Genomic DNA, 19,029 nt, shown 5'->3' with positions numbered 1-19,029 from the left:
TTTTAGATTACCCTAGCTTTTTACACAGAGGATTTTTAGTTACTTTCATATGAGCCCAAGGATAAGCTGGTGGCAGCAGTTACATTTTTACTGTGTTTGCATTTTTGGTGTACACATTAGCATTTACCATATATGGATACTAAAAGTGTCTAGTGCCCTAAAATGGAGGGCCACAAGATTTTCACTTGTTCTTTGGCCATATTGTAGTTTGGCCTTCTTCCTGCCTGCTCAAGCCATGAAAGTTCGATTAAGGTCATGCAGTTAACCAGGCCCAGGAAAGCTGCTGCTTTCGTGGCCATGCGAGCCTTTGTGTGTGTGACACACTGGAAAGGGACTGGGACTGTTTAGTCCCAGTCCACACCTTGATGCCAGAGAGTCTGCTACTGGTGCAGATGTGAAACCAGTAGTTGTCCAGGATTGGACAACTACTGGCAGTTTAAATGGCGCAGATCCTTACCATTGGTGGGCTTGGACTTACTTCCAGCTCAAATCTTGGATAAAAGGAGTACCCTCTGCAGCTATTCTTCAGATCTAAGGTGGAGCGAAGAATCCATCAAATAAGAGCAGCCTGCTGAAGATTCGAAGACGACTCCTGAAGTGGCCCAGCATCGCTACCCGGGTCTTGCCTGGTGAAGTCCTACTCCTCTGCCTGATCTATGAAGACCCGGAGCGATGCTTCAGTCCTTGCGACTAGTGGGAACAACTGGTCTCGACAATCCAGTCCTTGCATCTTTCAAAAGTGACCAGCTCTCTTAGGCCACCTCGCCAGAACACGTTGATGAAGTGCAGAACATTGGTGCATTGCCAGGTTGTGCCACAAGTCGCCTTCTCACAGAGTTCCAGCTTCCCACCTTCAAGGGAACCAGTCCTGAAACAGATACTGTGACTGCGACTCTAAGGACGCCTGTCGCATGCAAACTGTAATCATTGCTGCAACTTGTTTTCCTCCATCTAAAGAAGTGTCCAAAGGGTGCCTGCATGGTTAGATTCTGCCTTCCTTCACCGACAGGGGTGCATCTTGCATTACCAGCTGACAGGAAGAATCCTCGGACCCGCAACTCCTGGGCACCCCTCACTGGAACCAATGGCGGAAGATCAAGCCCCCAGACACCCCAGATGATCGACAAAGACCTATGGGGAAAATCTGAGTCAATGGGGTAAGTAAACATCAGTTTGCCTGCCCCATCATACATCGTAGAACATTGGGAACAAGTTCCTTTTGTCTCCCATCTCCATTCCACTCACATCTAGCCATAGAACCTGGGTTGGGCATTGTGCCCTTGGGTTTGCTTCTGGTCTGGAAGAAAGGACAATACTTACCTTTCCTTTGGTAAATATTTGAATCACTTTAAAAGTTTGAAACTATCACCACTAGCCCATTGAATCCTTTCTGCAGGCATTAAACGCGATATGGAACCCTGTGACTTATGGGCACAAGACCGCATTCATCTTAGGGTTTGGCCCTAAAGTTAGGGTATTGCTCTTGTGATTTGGTACCCATTATTTACTGCATCAAATTTACTTACTTGGTTTGATTAAGTTATCTGGGGTTTATTAAGTGAACTTACTGGCAAATGTATATGCCAACATTAATTAACATAATCTTAATTCCTGATGCTTGTATCTGCTTAGATTCACATGCTTTGCATAGGCTGACATCTAGTTGTAGGTGCAGAGTATTGCACGTGTTTTTGAAGTTTGAAAAGGGGCGTCGACTGGGTGTGAACAAAAAAGGTAGCAGGCGCCCCTCTGGAAACAACATGGCATGATAACCTGTTCTGGTTTTTTTTCCCCACTTTGAGAGTCCGCAGCCATCGTTTTTTTTTATATTAAATGGTTGGTTGAAACAAATCAACCTTTAATCAATATACAAAGGACATACATCAATATACTTCATACATACATTCTGAAATCTTTAAAACAGTGAATAGTCATAGTAATATTCTAAAACAAAATCTCAACTTCACAAAAGATCTAAATCCAGTGCTCTGATAAAACCTGTAACAGCAACCATTGAAGAAGTAGTACGACACGCAAGTAGAAGGGACCATATAAGAATTTCCCTCAGCAGAGTTAATTTTGTGGAATTCATGATATTTCCTAAAATATATGACACATAGACGAGAAAGGGCCCTACATTCAAGGACCCAGTGTCAGAGTGTGTCCATACCATTTGTGCAAAATCTACAGCTAGCTTTATCCAAAGGAATCAAACCAAATCGAACAAGAAGGCCCTTAATCCGTATTGTGTTCCAGCGAAAAGGCAGGAAGCTCAACAGAGTACCCCTACCTAGGAAATCGTGCCAAAGTACCCAGATCTTTATGCTTACCATGCAAATGTTGAAGGGAACTAAGTGTGCATGGATTCATGCATTTTAATCCAGTCCCAACGTAAAATTCTAGATTTTACTTTCATGAGATTGTTAGAGTTCCTCAGGTGTGCTTCCTATGTCCTCCAAAATACCTACGCACAATTTATGCATTTCCTTCAAGTACACAACTCCCCGTTATATATATAAAAAAAACGGGGAGTTGTGCACTGGAAGGAAATGCATAAATTGTATATATATATATATATACACATATATATATACACATATATATATATACACATATATATACATACACATATATATACACACACATATATATACACACACACACATATATATATACACACATATATATATACACACATACATATATCTTATTTAGATCTACAAATAGGGAGTTCCCAGGTGGGCAAAGAAGCTTTCTTGCTAATGAAAGAATCTTCCAGCTTGCTCTGGTCTTAAAGGAAACAATCCCCAACTCGTACCTTATTAGTGACAATGGACGAGACCTAGGAGATAGCAGTATTCTTTTCCATATTAGTCCTTCCACAAGGGAACAAGTTACTTACCTGTAACCGTTGTTCTCCAGCATGGGCCTGGCATCATGGATTCACATGCTCATGAATATTCCCCATCGTCAGGCTGGGAATCCTCCGTAAAAGAAAAAAATCAGTTTAATTTCCAAACTGTCTTTCTCCTAACAACCAATCACTGAGCTCTGGGTCATACTGCCCCGCGCCAATGACTGCCCTCTACCTAAACCCCTCCTCAGGCAGCCATCTTCATATTTGGTAGCACGTAAAGTGGCAGTAGGACCAAGAGAAGAGGCGCAGAGGAGTAGGCGGGAGGGTTTGCATGTGAATCCATGCTGCAGAAATTATAAGTTACTCACCATAGTGACCAACGCACTCTTAGTCCCCTTTCCTCCATACTGCATGGGCATCCCTTCCAAGTGACGGGAGACGGAAACTTTTTCACCAGAAAAAACCTTCTTCCCCTTTAGGCAATGTTAAATCTATTGTCGACGCATCAATGGGAACTGCAATGTGGTGGCGGAGTCAGGGGCAGCGCAAACTCCCAGGGCCACGCCTATAAATTTAAAGTGGAAGAAGGAATTTTCTGGTGAAAAAGGTTCTGTCTCCCGTCCCTTGGAAGGGATGCCCATGCAGTATGGAGGAAAGGGGACAGACGTAAGAGTACAACAGTTACAGGTAAGTAACTTGTTCCTTCTCCAGCATGGGGTCTGGTATGGATTCACATGCTCGTGAATAAAGAATACATAACAGTAAACACATGCACAACCACGGGAGGTGGCAAGGCTGCACAGAAGCAATCTCTTAACTCCTCACCAGGCTCACCTATTCGTCTCCCAGAGATAATGGCAACGAGGGAAGCGGTCTTCGACGAGAAACTTGAGCAGAGCTGAATGAATAGGTTCGAATGGGGCCCCCCATTAGCCTAGTCAGCAGCACATTGAGTTCCCACGCCGGGGCCGGAGCCTTCACCGGCGTGAAAGAGTGGAACAGTCCTTTTACGAACTCCTTAACTACATGGTGCGACCACAGAGAAGACCGTCCCAGAGATCTGGTGTAGCGGGAGATAGCCGCCAGATAAACCTTTATGGAGGTATGAGCAAGTCCGATTTAGTCAACAGTAAATACTGAAGTACTAGAGGGGGCGTGACCCGCAGAGGGTTGATCTTCTGAGAACGGCACCAAAATGCAAAGCGCTTCCATTTGAGTCCTTAGCATTTCAAAGGAGACTATGCTCTGGCGAGAATCTGTTTGCAGTCTGCCGGAAGATCGTAGCCACCTAACTCTTATGCTGCAGGAGCCAGGCCTTCAGGTTCAGAGACCCCGGGTTGTGGTAAAGAATGGCGCCTCCTTCCCCGTCGAGAAGATCCGCGACCACTGGCAGCTTTACTGGCGGTGACGCTGACATGCTCAGCAGGTCCAGGTACCAGATCTGTCTCGGCCATTCTGGTGCGTTGAGGATCATCCTGCAACGGTACTGTCTGATGACTCGAAGAAGTAACTGCAAAAGAGAGCGTATACTGAAATGGGCCTTCAAGGGAATGAGAATGGGTCCCCCCATGCTCCCCGGCTGAGGGATCCTGCTGGCGAACCTCTGGCACTTGGTGTTCGTCGCCGTCGCAAACAGATCGATCTCGGGATTGCCCAATTTGAGGAACAGGTAGTCCACTTGATACGGTTGAAGCTCCCACGCATGGCAAGAGCGCAGCTCCCTTCTGAAGGAGTCGGCCACAGTGTTTTTTACTCCTGCCAGATGAAACAGAATTAGGAACATCTCCTGGGCAACGGCCCAGTGCCATAAGTCCTGCGCCTCTTTGGAGAGCGCTGGGGACTTAGTGCCCCGCAGCTTCCGGATGTAAACATTGTGGTGATATTGTCCGTGAAGACCCTCACCACCTTGTCCTTGAGGGATGGCAGAAGTGACCCGAGGGCCCAAAACACTGCCCCTAGTTCCAGGACGTTGATGTGCAACGTCTTCTCCTCCGGTAACCACAGGCCTCTGGCGTGAAGCCGGCCAGTGTGGGCTCCCCAACCTTTGAGGGAAGCGTCTGTCATGGCGGTCTTCTGGTACGGGAGGGTCTGGAAATCCGTGCCTCCGGACAGATTGGAGCACACACCCCACCACCTTATCGCTCGACGGAACTCCTAGTCAAGCGCAATCCTGTCCCTGGAAGCTTCCAGACACCTGGACCCAATGGGTATCGAGGAACTCCTGTAGCAGGCACATCCGCAACCTGCTGAGTTGAATGAGGTAAATGCATGACATCATGCGAGAAGAGAGCTGATGACTGTTTTAAAGCGGCTGCAGCAGTGCCTAAAGGCAAAGAGGCAGCTGCCTGAGGGGCTTTGACACCACGATTTCCTCGACCACCACAGGTACTTTTTCGCTGTCCCCTTTGACTGGCGGCCCCTCTCGTTCTACTAAAGGAGGAGTAGTAACAAAAAGAACCTCCCCTCCATTGCTGTCCCCTAGGACGAAAAGGCGGAGGATGACGCACAGCCGCGCTTAAAGATTTAGCCGCAGCTTTCGAGGTCTGCAACCTCTCAAGGATCTCATCAGCCTTGCTGCAAAACTAATGTGTGCCATCAAAGGGCATGTTCAGAAGACGGGCCTGCACATCCAGAGCAAAATCTGACTTCCGCAACCAAGCAAATCTGCGTATAATGGTGCTCGCAAGCCATGGATCGGCTAACACTATTGGCCGGATCCAAACCCGACTGAAGGGATTCGCACATGGCATCCTTGCCATCTTGCACTAGAGCAAGGAACCCAATCCTTTCTTCCCACTCGGGAGAATGCTCAGCCGCTAAAGAAACTGTTCCACAGAGTTTGTGAGAACCTTGCCAAGGCACAAGTGGAGTTTGCCGATTTCAAGGCCATGCTCCCAGCAGAAAATACCTTGCAGGCCCAACCGTTGAAGCACTCATCGTCCCTATCCGGAGGGATGGTAGGGTATGCTGCCTGCCTCGAGGTGGCCGTAGCCACCTGAACCACCAAACTCTCGGGAGTGGGGTGAGTAGATAAATAGCTGGGGTCGCTAACGGAAGGGCGGTACTTTTTTGTCAAAGATTTATTAACAGCCGGAAGAGATTCCGGGGACTGTCAAGCAGCTGCCACCCTTTTCTGTAATGTGAGATGAAGTTGCAATACCGGGTCAGAGGACGGACCGTGATCTAAGATGTCTGTTAGATCATCCTGCACAAAGTCTTCAGGTGGACTGGACCAGCCAAGATACTCAGACCCTAGCCATGAGCCTCCTGTATGAAGACTCTGCATGAGCCCCAGGCTCAGGCCTACCAAATTTCCCTTCCGGAGAAGTGTCCAACCCACTGGCATCATGGAGGGTCTGCCTCAACTCCTCCAACTGACTGTCTCCAGAAAAAAGTGGAGCCACCTCAAGTTCACCGGGGTCCTCAAACTCAGACCTTTCTTCCTCTTCATATATGTCATCCAGAGGGAGTTGAAACCCAGGCCTGATGACAGAATAGGGCCTGGAGTCCAAAACTGGCCTCAGACTTCGCCGTAGCCTTCCTAGGAGGATCCACCACATCGAGGTACTCCAATGGGAAATTTCGGCAAAAATCCATGAAGGCGCCGAAAGCGCTGAAGGCTTTGAACCTTGACGTAGTGAGCGCCGAATGCTTCGGCATCTACACTGGTGCCGACGGCGCCGTGGGTTGATAAGATGGCGAAGCGGTGACATCCGAGTCGGAGAGATACGGCACCAAACGAGTCGACGCCGGCATCGAGCCCTTAAGTAGGTTGCAGCGGTCTCGCTGGGGACGAAGACCGAGACCTAGAAGCACGTATTTCGACTCTCCGTAGCCTTGGCCGAACGGGACATCGAAGGTTCCCTATGCGAGTCGCAGTCCTGAGCCCGAAGGCGTGCGAGCCACGGTACAAGACCGATCCTGGCTGGCTTCGTTAGAAGGCGGGACTGGACTAGTGCCCTGCGATTGAAATATCGCTAACACTTGCTCCTTAAAGGCGGCCCATTGCTCCGGAGTCGAGGACTTCGTCGGGCATGCCACTTTCCTCACTGGTCCCTCCTCCAAAGAGGACGGGGAAGGCGACCGGTGACGGCGCTTCCACAAATGCTGCAAAGAAGAAGAATGGTGGGAACCACTCCGGGACCGAGAACCCCAGGCCTCCACCCGACACGGAGAGTCGCCCCTCGAGTCGTCGGTGGACACCCCTTTGGACTTGGATTTTCAGGACTTACTGGGCTTGGAACCCCTACCTACCTGGAGCTTCCCCTTCCGCAAGGCCTTGCCAGTCAGCGACTGGCATTTCGAACATTTGTTGGTGTCGTGCGACTCGCCCAAGCACCACAAACAAATGTGATATGGGTCGGTGAGCGACATTTTCGACTGGCAGTCCCGTCAGGTCTTGAAGCCAGACCGCTGAGTCTGAGGGGTCGAAGAAAGACACCTCAACGATGAACACACGAGGCGCGCCGAGTTTCACAAAACACGTTCGCAGAATAAACGGAACTGAGGCTACGGGCGCCTTGCGTCCTATTTATAAAATCCGGTGACGTCGCCCTTGACGGAGGCCTTCGAGGGACATCGACCAGACGTCATCGACATAGGACGTCCTCTGCTGAAAAACTTTCCGAAGTGTGCAGCTGTGGACATTACATGTCAAAGATGTGGAATACGTTGGAGGACACAATCCATTCGAAAGAGTAACCCAAATGTTACATGAGAAACTAGACAAAGGGGATATTAAGTCACCCCTCCAGCACCATCTTGTACCATAGCTCTTGGTCGTCCCTAACTAGGATCGCTAGGGCGTTGGCCGCCTTGTTAATCGTTGCTGCTGAGTAAATGAACTTCCGTCCCATGGCATTTTATTTCTTACCCTCGCCGTCTGGGCAGGGGGGCAGAGGTTGACAACGGGTTGGAGGACTTCTTCCTAGCCGCAGCTGAGACCACTGAATCCGGCAATGGTTGTGACCGCAGACATTTGGGTGTAGACTCCGGCACACGCTATTTCTTTTCTAGCCAATCCCTCTTTGCTGGGGCTGAGGTGGGTTTCTTCGGCACCAGCCCTTCATCTCAGATGTTGTCCAGGAGCGGTTCCGACAGAGTGGTCTTCCTTTTCGCTCCTCAGCGCTGATAAGAGAAGCCTTCCTTCTCTTCCAGGTTGAGCTGGAAGAGTTCCGACGCACAGGCCATCATGGAGTGGAAGGATCCCCCTTCGTCCGGCGGAGAAGCCCTTGGTGGCGGAGAGATTCTGTTGTCTGCGCCAGTCGTCGCTGTGTACGTCCCTGTAATTCTAAGAGGGTAGGGCCGTGACGGTTGTAGTGGAGGCGTAGGGTGTCTCCTACATTTCTACGTAGGTGGTGTCCCTGGTGTCAGCTGGCGCTGTCGCTTGTGGTGCCGTTGTCATCCTCTTCTGAATCTCTGACACCACTGTGTCGAGGGTCGAGAGAATATCCTGCAACTGATCTCTGGGGGTGCCTGCGGAACAGGGCCGCTGGGCCCGGCGCCTACCGCGGGAAACTCAGACGTTCTCGTAGTCACCAATCTCCTCCGGGATGTTGTGGACAGAAACAGTCTTCCTCGTCGGACAAAGAAATATCCGTGCCCTGTAGCTCTTCCACACACCCCACTTCTTTGGGTCCTGAGGGTTCAGCCTCAAGCTGTGGTCCGACATCCTCTTTTCCAAAGTCTTCTCCACTGGTTTGGCTGAAGCCTCACGCCTGTGAGGAAGAGCCACCCTGACCACCACGGGTTTATCCAGGACCAGGTCAGCCCCTTTCGCCGTGGAGAGGGCAGCCGCAACCAGCTCGATGGAAGAGGACTTAACCTGGATCACTTGGGCCTTAACTGGCAGGATGGAAACCTTGTCCTGCTTGGCCTTCTCCGGGTTCTCTCGCAGCTTCCCCGGAGTAGCCGACTTTCTCTTAGACGAAGAGCTGGAGCGATGGCTGGAGACTGAGGCTGATGGACTATGAACGCACCCTGACCGTTGCAGGACCAGCTTGCGTGGCGACCCCGACGGAAGCAGACTCTGTGCTTGGCCTTGTCTTGCGCCCCCACAGATGGAGCACCCTCAAAGGACTTAGAAGCCCACTCTGGCTGGCTGGATCCAGATGAGGCATGCCCATGTGGACCACACGGGGTAGAGGCCCTGGCTTTGAGCCACGCCGCCAGTCAGATGTGCCGATCCTTCATCGTGTACTTTGAGGCCACAGCAGATCTCGCAATCTTCTTCCTTGTGCGTCGGGTGAAGACAATACTGGCACTGGGAATGCTTGTCGTCCGTGAAAACCGCAGTCGGTGCAGAGCTTGAAGATGGAAGCCCCATCCTTCTCACCGACATGATCAGGCTCAGTATTGGCCTGATGGCCTTCTGGAAACTTCCAAGAAGAAAACACTCAATGATTTTGCCCTTGAGGGGCGATGAAAGATGGCGAAGAATGAATCCCCGTTAATCAGATGAATAATCTATGGAGCACACCGGCTCGTATGAAAAAAAAGAGGGGGGGAGGGGGGGGTTTCCTAGCCAAAAAAGCACAAAAAAAAAAACAAAGCTTGTAGAGCGAAACTCAACGACTCCCAACACTTGAATGTGCCGTAAAAATCTGAGGATGGCTGTCAGAGGAGGGGCATAGGTAGAGGGCAGTCATTGGCTGGGGGCAGTATGACCCAGAGCTCAGTGATTGGTTTATATGAGAAAGACAGTTTATAAACTAAAGTGAAACTGTTTTTTCTTTTACTGAGAATTCCCGGCCTGACAACAGGGAATATTCATGACCATGTAAATCCATGCCAGACCCCATGCAGGAGAAATTGTGTTGCATCTGGTTGTTGGTAAATACAAAGTCAAGGGTGCGAGCCAATACGCCAAACTTGATGTTATATGGGTACAAGCTAATGACTTATTTGAACTTCATTTTCTTTGTCTGGACAAATGAGAAGTGCACAAAATGCAATTTTTTTTACATGCTGCTTTTCTGGAAAAGCAGATTTGCAGAGCATTTCAATACAAATCTTGATGTCAGCTTCTGCCGTCAGCAGGCACGGTGTAAAGTGCCTTATTACATAAATAGTGTGTGATTTGGTTATATCTGTGTATTTAAAACATGTTTATTCAATTAAATGGACTAGTCTTTGACTAATTAACAAGTTGAATGATCTTCAATATACCTAAAGTGAAGGTAGTGCTGTTTTTACAAGATAACCCAGCTATCACTCATAATGAATGCCATTCTGCTCTGTTAAGTTAATTTCCAGAGATAATCAAGCGCTTAAAAGTCAAGTTTTTGTTTGGATTGAAAATCTGATGTGTATTCATTTTGTGATACAGGCAGAAATCCAAAACGAAACGAACGTTCATGCCAAAGGAGTAACCGGTTTAAAATGCCAGGAGTCAATGCTTTGATTAAACCAATATGTAACAGTATCAACTAATGCTAGATAATATCCATTATAAAATGCAACCTGAGCTTCGACAAGTTGCATGCTTCAAGTTAAGATAATGCTTCGCCACGATAGGTGATGTATTTGGGCGCCACTGTGATTAATATCAGATGACCTGTATACTTTTTTATAAATCTAAACAAAAATGAATCATCATATAGACCAGTTTAAATACAGACCACAAGATCAGTGTTTAACAGTCTAAAAACAGCTAGTAAATTACCACATATTTCTTTTATTAACTTACAGCAGAAACAAAATGACATATTTTGCCCTTGTGTGGCTTTAGGAATTTGTAAATATGTAACACCCACCTAGAAACTGCATGGTTTTTCAGTACATCCTTCAGAAGGTCTGCATCAGCAAAATAAATTATCCTAAGAATTGCCCTAAGGCACTTGTGTCTGACAGCAGGACCTGCAGAAGAGCTGTATACTTCATACAGGACACCAAACAATGTTTTAATAAAAGATTTTGCCAGTTCGGGATCCTCTTTCATTAGCTGTGCTCGTGCATCATCCCTTTTTAACTCAGCATGTCCACCTGTAAAAATAAACACAACCTTAATTATGAGTGCATACCTACAAGCTCTTCAATCGACATAAAGGCTACATCACGTCGTCTTCTCTGTATGGATCAACAAAATAAAATGAGCTGCAAAATTATAAATGTGGTGAATCGATTGTTGTGTGGAAGAATATGCTCCCATTAGGCTAGAGACCAATAGAAATAAAACTAATGCAACACAAGCACTCGGTCAGATAAGCTGTGTTAAGATGGATTTTCAGAACCAGCCCTGAGGGAGCGTTCCTAAGATGCCACCCTCAGGGGGGTAGAGGGGACACCAAAGTCTCACCAACTCAATCAAGGTCAGTGGAAGAGCAGTAATTCTTAGACTGCAAGAGTTATGCAGTGGTGTAATGGTACAATAATATACTAAGCACTTAAATCAAACATCAAGTATGAAACTACATTTAGTAGGCCTGAATGCAAACTAAGCAATTAAAATCCCAAGTAAATAGTACTACTAAATCAATACTACAGACATACATACATTTCCAGTTGGTAAGATCACTAGAGTTCACCCACACTTTACTTTAAACAGTTTAAAGTGGTTCAATTGTGTTAGGCAGTATTGCATGCAGTACCCTCTGGGACCACCACATACAATTAGGACTACAGGTGTAAGCAAAACCAACCTTTGGTATAAGTCTGTACCACACAGTTTTTGTATCGAGCTGAGCAGCCAGGCTTATCTCAAGGGGGAATGTGAGCAGTACAAGGATGTTACACAGAGGTCTTACAATCACAATGGTTCAAGTAGACACTTACATTCAAGGTTTCTTGGTAAAACACTTATTAATTTATTACACAGTCATTTAGAAAACATTTACTAGAAGTAGGCAACTTACTATTATACACAAACACACTTCAGTGCTGAACCAATAAGTTTGAGTAAATGAAGCTCCCCTGAAATAGGAGCAAGAGTAAAAAGCACTAGTTAATAAATCACAAATATTTTCTTAGGCAGTGCAAATAGTTTGAGATCACTAGAGGACTCGATTCAGTTCAATAGGCCAAAGTCAATGGGGTAGTATCTTGGATAGTAAAGAGCAGTTCTTGTAGTAAACGTTAAAGTCTTTGCCAAAGTTCTCAGAAATAGTTGGTACGAAAAAGAATCATATGTTGGGTCACAAGCTGATTAGGCCGGCAAGTTGGGAAAGTTCAACAAACTTTCACCGCGAGAGAGACGTTCTGTAAGTCGGGTTGGCACAGAACCTTAATATGAAGAAAAGTTGCAGCTGAAGACGTTGGTTCCTGGCAGTTCCTGCAGATCTCACTGTTCCTGAGCCTCAGTCATGGGGACAAGAGGGAGGACTTCGGGGGACTCCTGCACTGCACGGGATCGTCGGAAAACGCAGACAAAACTAAGTTACTTCAGTTCGAGTAGCTGTAGTCAAGCACACAAGCTGGTGTCCTTCCCCCCGTGGTTAAACCTAACCAGCTCAGAGAATGGTATCCAGGTGGCTTACGAGTTGATTGGTCCCACCAACTCAAAGGAAGAAGCCGTCCTTGAAGGGGCTTCTCTGTCGAGATGAACTTGGCAATTCGGACCTGCAGCAGGGCTTCACCGGGAAAACCAATGGTCCAGTAGTTGCAGAAGCCATCCTCTTCCAGCTAGTCTTCGGTTCTTTTGTTCCTCTGGTCGTTACTGCTTTCCAGTCCAAGAGACTCACCTTTTAAACAGTTTTCTCCCTTTGATTCCAGCCTATTTGCCACTCACCGAGCAGGGTGGCTGTCCTTGCTCGACAGTCAGCCAGCCAATCACACCAGAGTGCATTTGGATCTCGTAGGAGACTAAGGACAGGGAGTTTCGGGTACTTCCCTCACTTCCTGCCTACCCCAAACAAGTTCACTTTGGGGTTGAATGGTCCCTACAACCCAAGTGGAGTAGTCTTCCGTTGCAGGGCTTCTCAGGTCAAGGCCAATTCGGAGCTTAAGCACAGCAGCAGGGCTTCACCGAGCAAACCAACAGTCCAGGAGTTGCAGCAGGCGTCTCTTCCAAGTTCTTCATATTCCTTCGTCCAGTGGTCGACACTGCCTTCCAAGCCAAAAAACCTTGCCTTTTATGCAGGTTTCTCCCATTCATTTGTAGCCTAGCTGTCACTCCGAGGACAGCCGGCCAGCCAATCACCTTTGGGTGCATTCCTGTGCCCAAGGAGACTAAGCACAGGGAGTTTCGGGCACCTCGCTCACTTCCTGCCCTTACAGACACGCTGGAGCCAGTGACGGGCTTCAGCAGTGAACCCTGCCAACGACCAAACGAATTAAGGGACCAAACCAGGTTTGGCGAGCAGAGTAAATCTCAAGGACCTTTCCAGTAAGAATTGGGCGAAAAAAGACTGGGGACATTTTGACAAAATGGGCCCCCATGGGTGCTTTACTGCAGCTGCAATTACAGCCCGCAGTAGAAACACACAATGGTAGGAAAAAGTAAACCACTGCCACCAGCCAATAATTGTAGAAAGGGTAACCTAAAAATGTTAAATGAGAAACTAGACAAAGGGGATACTAAGTAACCCGTCCAACGCCCTATTATAAGATGGTGTGTGCTGGGTCTAGACAGTTACAAATTTAAGTGTCGACCACTAGACGAAGGAATCCAAAGAAGAACTTGGAAGAGATGCCGGCTGCAACTCCTGGACCGTTGGTTTGCCCGCTGAAGCTCCGAATTGGCTTTGACCCGAGAAGCCCTGCAATGGAAGACTTCTCCCCTTAGGTTGTAGGGACCATTCAACCCCAAAGTGAACTTGTCTGGACATCCTCTCGGAGCTGGCTGTACTTCCATTGCTGCTGCAGGAACTGATTGCCAGGGAGAGGAGTGCCAGATCGAGTGCATCACTAGTAGGACCTGAGCTCCACGAAAATCCTCCGTACTCCCATGAAGCAGGACTGACCAAGCCTGAGCCAGCTTAACAGAGTGCTGGACCCCAGATGTGTGGAAAGTCCATTAAGGTATCCGAGAACCGCGGTGGTGCTGTTTGCGAGAGTCATGAGGAGCTGAAAAAGCAAAGTGCCGCTGATCTGAAGTTTGCCCATTGCTGCCGCTGACTTTCCATTCGTAGTGCAGGAGTCCCTCCTCCCTCTTGTCCCCACGAATGGGGCCCAGGAACACAGGATCTGCAAACCTACACAGAAACAGATGACCGCTGGATGCACTTTTCTTCTAACCAAAGGTACAGTAAAACTAAGGGGGCTTACCTCTTGTTGTGTAGCCTTGCTATCAGTTGAGATTTGACTTGGTTACTCTTGAAGAGTTGCTTGAAGCTTTGCCCCTTCATAAGCCTCCCACCTTGTGGCCCTTCAGTGATTTCCTTTCTACAAACGTTTCTAAAAACATTGTGCAAGACTTTAACTTACCTGCAAGAAGATCTTCAGCTCCCCTAGACTTTGCTGAACTAACATTGGCTGTCCTGGCTGAAACTCTTACCTTTGACTTTGTGCTTTTGCCTTTCCTCCAGGAAAGGGTTAATTTTCTTTGCATTGGAGGGGTCAACAAGTGCTTGCCAGTTCATGAAATATTAGTTAACCTTTGTTTTATTTCCATATATAACCTTTTGCACCAAACTCTGTATTTCTCTAAATGTACCAGTGATAAATCAATGTCCACAGCATCCTAGCTATTTAAGTCACCTGAGGGTGTCGGAAGTGTCTGTGGTGCCATCCCCAACGGATATCATCTGATTAAAGAAACTAAGTGTGTTTTGAAGTATATTTTAAAGTGTTACATGTTTTGCTCCCTTCTAAATAAGGCTTATTCCACTGTTAAATTAATAATTATTTTAATCAAGAAACCTTGCATATAAGTGTTTATTTGAATAACTGTCATTGTGAAACTGAGTTACAACCTTACAGATCACATTGAACCCTCTTTGAGATAATCCTGGCTGCTCTGTCACACTACCAACTTGTGTAGTACATGCTTATACCCAAAGGTAAGGTTAACTATTATAGAGAAAGTACCCTCCAGAATCAGCTCCAGCCAGCGTTTGAGGGACGGAACTGATGTCAATATAGGGCTGCTTCGCAGGCAGGGGATTGGACTGTTTGACTGAAGGTCATACACAGTTGCAGGGGAATAGATTACGATCCATTCCACCGCAAACTGTTTGACAACCCATATCTTATCTCCCGCTATCTTGAAACGCAGATATTTTCTGAGCGCAGCAAGCATTGAAATATGAAAGTATGCACCTTTCATATCCAATGTTGCCATGTAGCCCCTCCCCCCACCCCCGTTTTAGGAGTGGGATTACTTCTTGGAGCATGGTCATGCTAAACTTTTGGGGTTTGACCTATTTGTTCGCAGATCTAGTACTGGGCGCATGTAAAGGTCTTTCTTTGACACAAGGAATTACGTTGAATAAATAACCTTGTATGCTGGGTCGATCTCCATGGTGTCCTTTTCCAGCACTGCCTTTACTTCTTCCAACAATATGTGTTTTTCTTCTGTTGATATTTTCCACCCACTTGTCCGACCTTATCCCCTCCCATGCGTGGGTGAGGTGTGAAATTCAGCCTCCTACTGGAGTAGCATGGTAGGGGACCTGTAGCGGTGCATCATTGTTTGGGAGGGGTGGAGCCTCTCCCAAGTGAGGTTCTGCCTCATCCTCTGGCCCTTTTATTTCCTCTTTGAAAACTGGAAGAGGAAGTTTGTCCTTGGGATGGGCCCACGATGAGGATTGTCCACCCATAGTATAGCCTGAGGAACGTTGAGCACCCTGACCCCGAAACCTTATGGAGTCAGATGAGCCCTGCTGTACGTAGGTAACTGGCCAATGGATTTAACAGCATCCTACTCCTCGTTTGCGCTCTTGTGAGCATCTTTGACAGCCTTACCGAATAGTACATTAGGCTCAACTGACATGTTATGTAGGGTGGCCTGAGTCTTTAGTTTAAAACCAGACTGTCTGAGCCAGGAGTGGTTCTTGATGAGCGTGCCTTCCACGATGCAGCCTGCATGGTCTGCTGCATCGAGATTATTTTTGAGGATGCAGTTCGATACCTGCTTGCCCTCTGCGATATGCGACTTGAGTGGTTCCGACACTGCTTCAACGTGGTATTCCAAGTCATACCATTTGTGGAAGCCATAACTAGCCAGGAGTGTAGTGTTTGCGATTCTAGCTTTATATGCCGCTGCGGAGGCAACCTTACTTGCTAAAGTGTAGATTTGTTTGCTTTCTATGTCTGGCGGGGCTTCAGCCGACGCCAGTGCAGTGCCAACCCTCATTATGGTAGTGGCAACGACAACTGGATCAGGTTTTAACTGAACCCTAATATACAGGGGGTGTGTGGGCGCTGGCCTGAATAGTTTCTTGATTCAGCGTTTAACCGCTCGGGTAGTTAGGAGTAAGTAGGGAGGGCTGTTAATGCACAGCCTAGCCGTCACTCACACGGCAGGGTGGCTGTCCTAAAAGGACAGCCAGCTAATCAGCACTGGATGCATTCGGGTAACAAAAGAGACTTAGTAAGGACAGGAAGTTTCGGGCACCTCCCTCGCTTCCTGCCACACACACACACTGCTACACACTGCCACACACACTGCCACACACAAGCAAGAGGCAGGTTTCAGTACTGAAGTCCGCCAAAGGCAAAACAAACAAAAAGGTTAACCCTGGTTTGGCGCGCAGAGTGAAACCCAAGAAAGACCCCACTAAGAAGAAATGACGAAAAAATAAGACCAGGCCTTGTTGACACAATGGTCACCCATGGATGCTATACTGCAGCTGAGGGTTCAGTCTGTGTTAAAAAAGCACAGTGGTAGGAAAATTAAACCACTGCCACCAGCCATTTAAAGTCGTGAGGGGAACATAAAAAATGTTGCATGAGTGAGTAGGGAAAGGGGCTAATTAACCCCCCCAGCACTCCACATAACATGGGGTGTGCTGGACCTACAAGCAGAAAAGGTAAGTAAAGTCAATTTCACTTTTCTATTCTTGGTAACAGTAGTTCACGTAAGAAAAGGTACTTAAACCTTATGAGAAATCTAAAGGATTTCTCTGAGACACTGCACTGAAGGTGTGTGTCACCATACAAGAAGTAGATGCCTATGGAATTTGTCAGACTACAAAAACAGAGCAAACTCATAATCCAAATCAGGTCAAAATGCATGAGCGAGTGAGAAAGTGGTCTCACTCACTCCTGGCTTAAAATTAAAAAGTCCTAAAGTCCAAACAGCTGGGGGTCTCCAAGTTTAAAGGGATTTAGCACAGAAATGAAAATTATCCCCAACAGTGACCACTAATGAATCAGGTTTAAGCTGACCCCTAATATACAGAGGGTCAGTGGGCGATGGCCTGAAAAGTTTTTCTATTCTGGAGTTGTCCGCCCTTGTGAGAGTAGGCGCAAGTAGGGAGGGCTGGATGAGTCTTTGTACAGACTGCAGGAGCGGAATAAACTGGGTGGCAGACCTTTTGTCTGCCAGAATGTCTTGCACAAAATCCATCGACTTGTGCTTCCTGAGTACCGATGTTAAAATGTTGTGCAGCCTTTAGTAGCAGTTCATTGTATTGTAGTTGGTTATCAACCGGAGAATCTGCTACCGGCTGATCCTTATGGTCTGGCGACTGGATTAGCTAGCTATCGTCATCCTAGATTTGGTCCTGACTATAATGATCACCTTGAGACCCTGGGACTTGTAACCCTGAGGGATTGTCATAGTACATGTCCTGAGAGGGGTCTTGATACGTCGAGTGCGGCGTGCAAAAAGCAGGGGTGCTAGGCTGTGGCTCAAGGCAAGGTTTTTTAGCAGGGTGCTGGTGTGCTGAGGCCCTGGCTGTGCGGCATCTCTAAGGGATGAAAGTTGATCTGGCTGTCTGTCCATGAAGTCCACAAAACTTGACATCCTTCTTAAAATGTTATCACACTATTCAGGAGTATATTCACATGAAGGTGGGAAGCCTGACATGATTGGGTGGCATGGGAGGGAGTTTGGTTTTTGTGGTGCATAGCCAATGAAAGGGAGTCTAAAGGGGGGGGGGGGGCTGGGGGTCTTCAGGGGGTGTGCTCTTGGAGGCCAAAGGTGTCGAAATATTTTTTTTTTTTTCGGTGACCTAGCTTTAAGCAGGGTAGTATTGACATGTTTTTGATGAACTCGTGCATCTTCAGCATCTGCTTGGTGGACGCTGATGCGCCTTTCAATGCTTGCTTTTTGGCGGGCCAAAGGAGGGCCTATTTGTGTGCGGTGTCCAAACCGACCTTGGGGTCTGGTTTCAGAGGCCTTTAATGAGGCGAAAGCGTATGCGATGGCTCAGGGACAGGGAAGAACCTGAGGCTCTCGGTGGACACCGCGTGGGCTTTGACACTCGACAGTATTGTACAAAGTCTGCCGTGGGGTATATATTTAGTTTTCTTAGGCTTGTGCGCTCTGGCCGCCGGGTGTCTTCTCCATCACAGAGCTGCTGGCCTGCTTATTGGAGTCGGGGCCTGCACATGGGGTTCAGACGAACCCCGCTCGCATTCAGCATCACCAAGGACCCCGATACTGCCCTCGCTGAAGTCTTCCGTCACATTGATGGAGGCCTCGGCCTGCACTGCGTGAGCAGCCCAGCATTTGGTGCGTCGATCCTTTATAGAGTTTTAGGTCAGAATAAGATTGCAAGATTTGCAAACTATTTCGGGGTGATCCCTCGGGAGACAGTAATTGCACATGCGGTGCGTTTCCTTCCAATGGAATTTTCCATGGCTGGTAGTAATTTAAAGGGAGTTTTGTCCATTATTTATTACAAGGGCAGATTGGCGAGGAAAAGGGGGTGGCAGAATATGCACTCTCTAAAGAGGTCAGTATGAACAACTTCTCCCCCCTCTCTCTCTACTGTAAGGGCCGAAGTCCGAAGAGTCCTGTGTAGGCTGCGTCTGGTTGTCGATCAGTCAAGTAGTCGACAGTGAGGTTGTCTGTTGAATGCCGTTGAGCAGTCTGTTGGCTGTGTGGCAAAAGCTAACAATAAGGAAAGTAAGAAAGAAGAGTGTACTAGTAAACTTTCAACTAATTGAAGACATCAGCCTGGAACAGAACTCTGCATTTGCGACCGACTTTGATGGCGGAAATAAATCTGAGGGACCTCGACGCGTGAAGGGCAATTGGTACAGTACACGTCACACTAGGGATAGTACTACTAACACCCCTTGTCGATGTCAGTTTTTGAGTTTCTAAAAAATCTTGTAATGCACTG

The 19,029-nt window shown here is 47.6% G+C and overlaps 1 protein-coding gene across 6 annotated transcripts in view; it reads right to left on the bottom strand.

Moving 5' to 3' along the window:
- The window catches only part of TRIP12 (thyroid hormone receptor interactor 12), a 2,051,777-nt gene that overhangs the window by 1,086,952 nt on the left and 945,796 nt on the right, over positions 1-19,029 (bottom strand). For all 6 annotated transcript variants that reach the window (XM_069618297.1, XM_069618300.1, XM_069618299.1 and 3 more), the window contains one exon: positions 10,612-10,840. In XM_069618297.1, the coding sequence (XP_069474398.1) occupies positions 10,612-10,840 (229 nt within the window). The remainder of the gene's footprint in view (positions 1-10,611; positions 10,841-19,029) is intronic.

This window comes from Ambystoma mexicanum, chromosome 10, assembly GCF_040938575.1.
Source record: "Ambystoma mexicanum isolate Mex_15411 chromosome 10, UKY_AmexF1_1, whole genome shotgun sequence".
In the NCBI taxonomy this organism is placed as follows: Eukaryota; Metazoa; Chordata; class Amphibia; order Caudata; family Ambystomatidae; genus Ambystoma; species Ambystoma mexicanum.
Note: the sequence above shows the minus strand (reverse complement) of the source record. Positions and strands in the feature narration are given on the sequence as shown.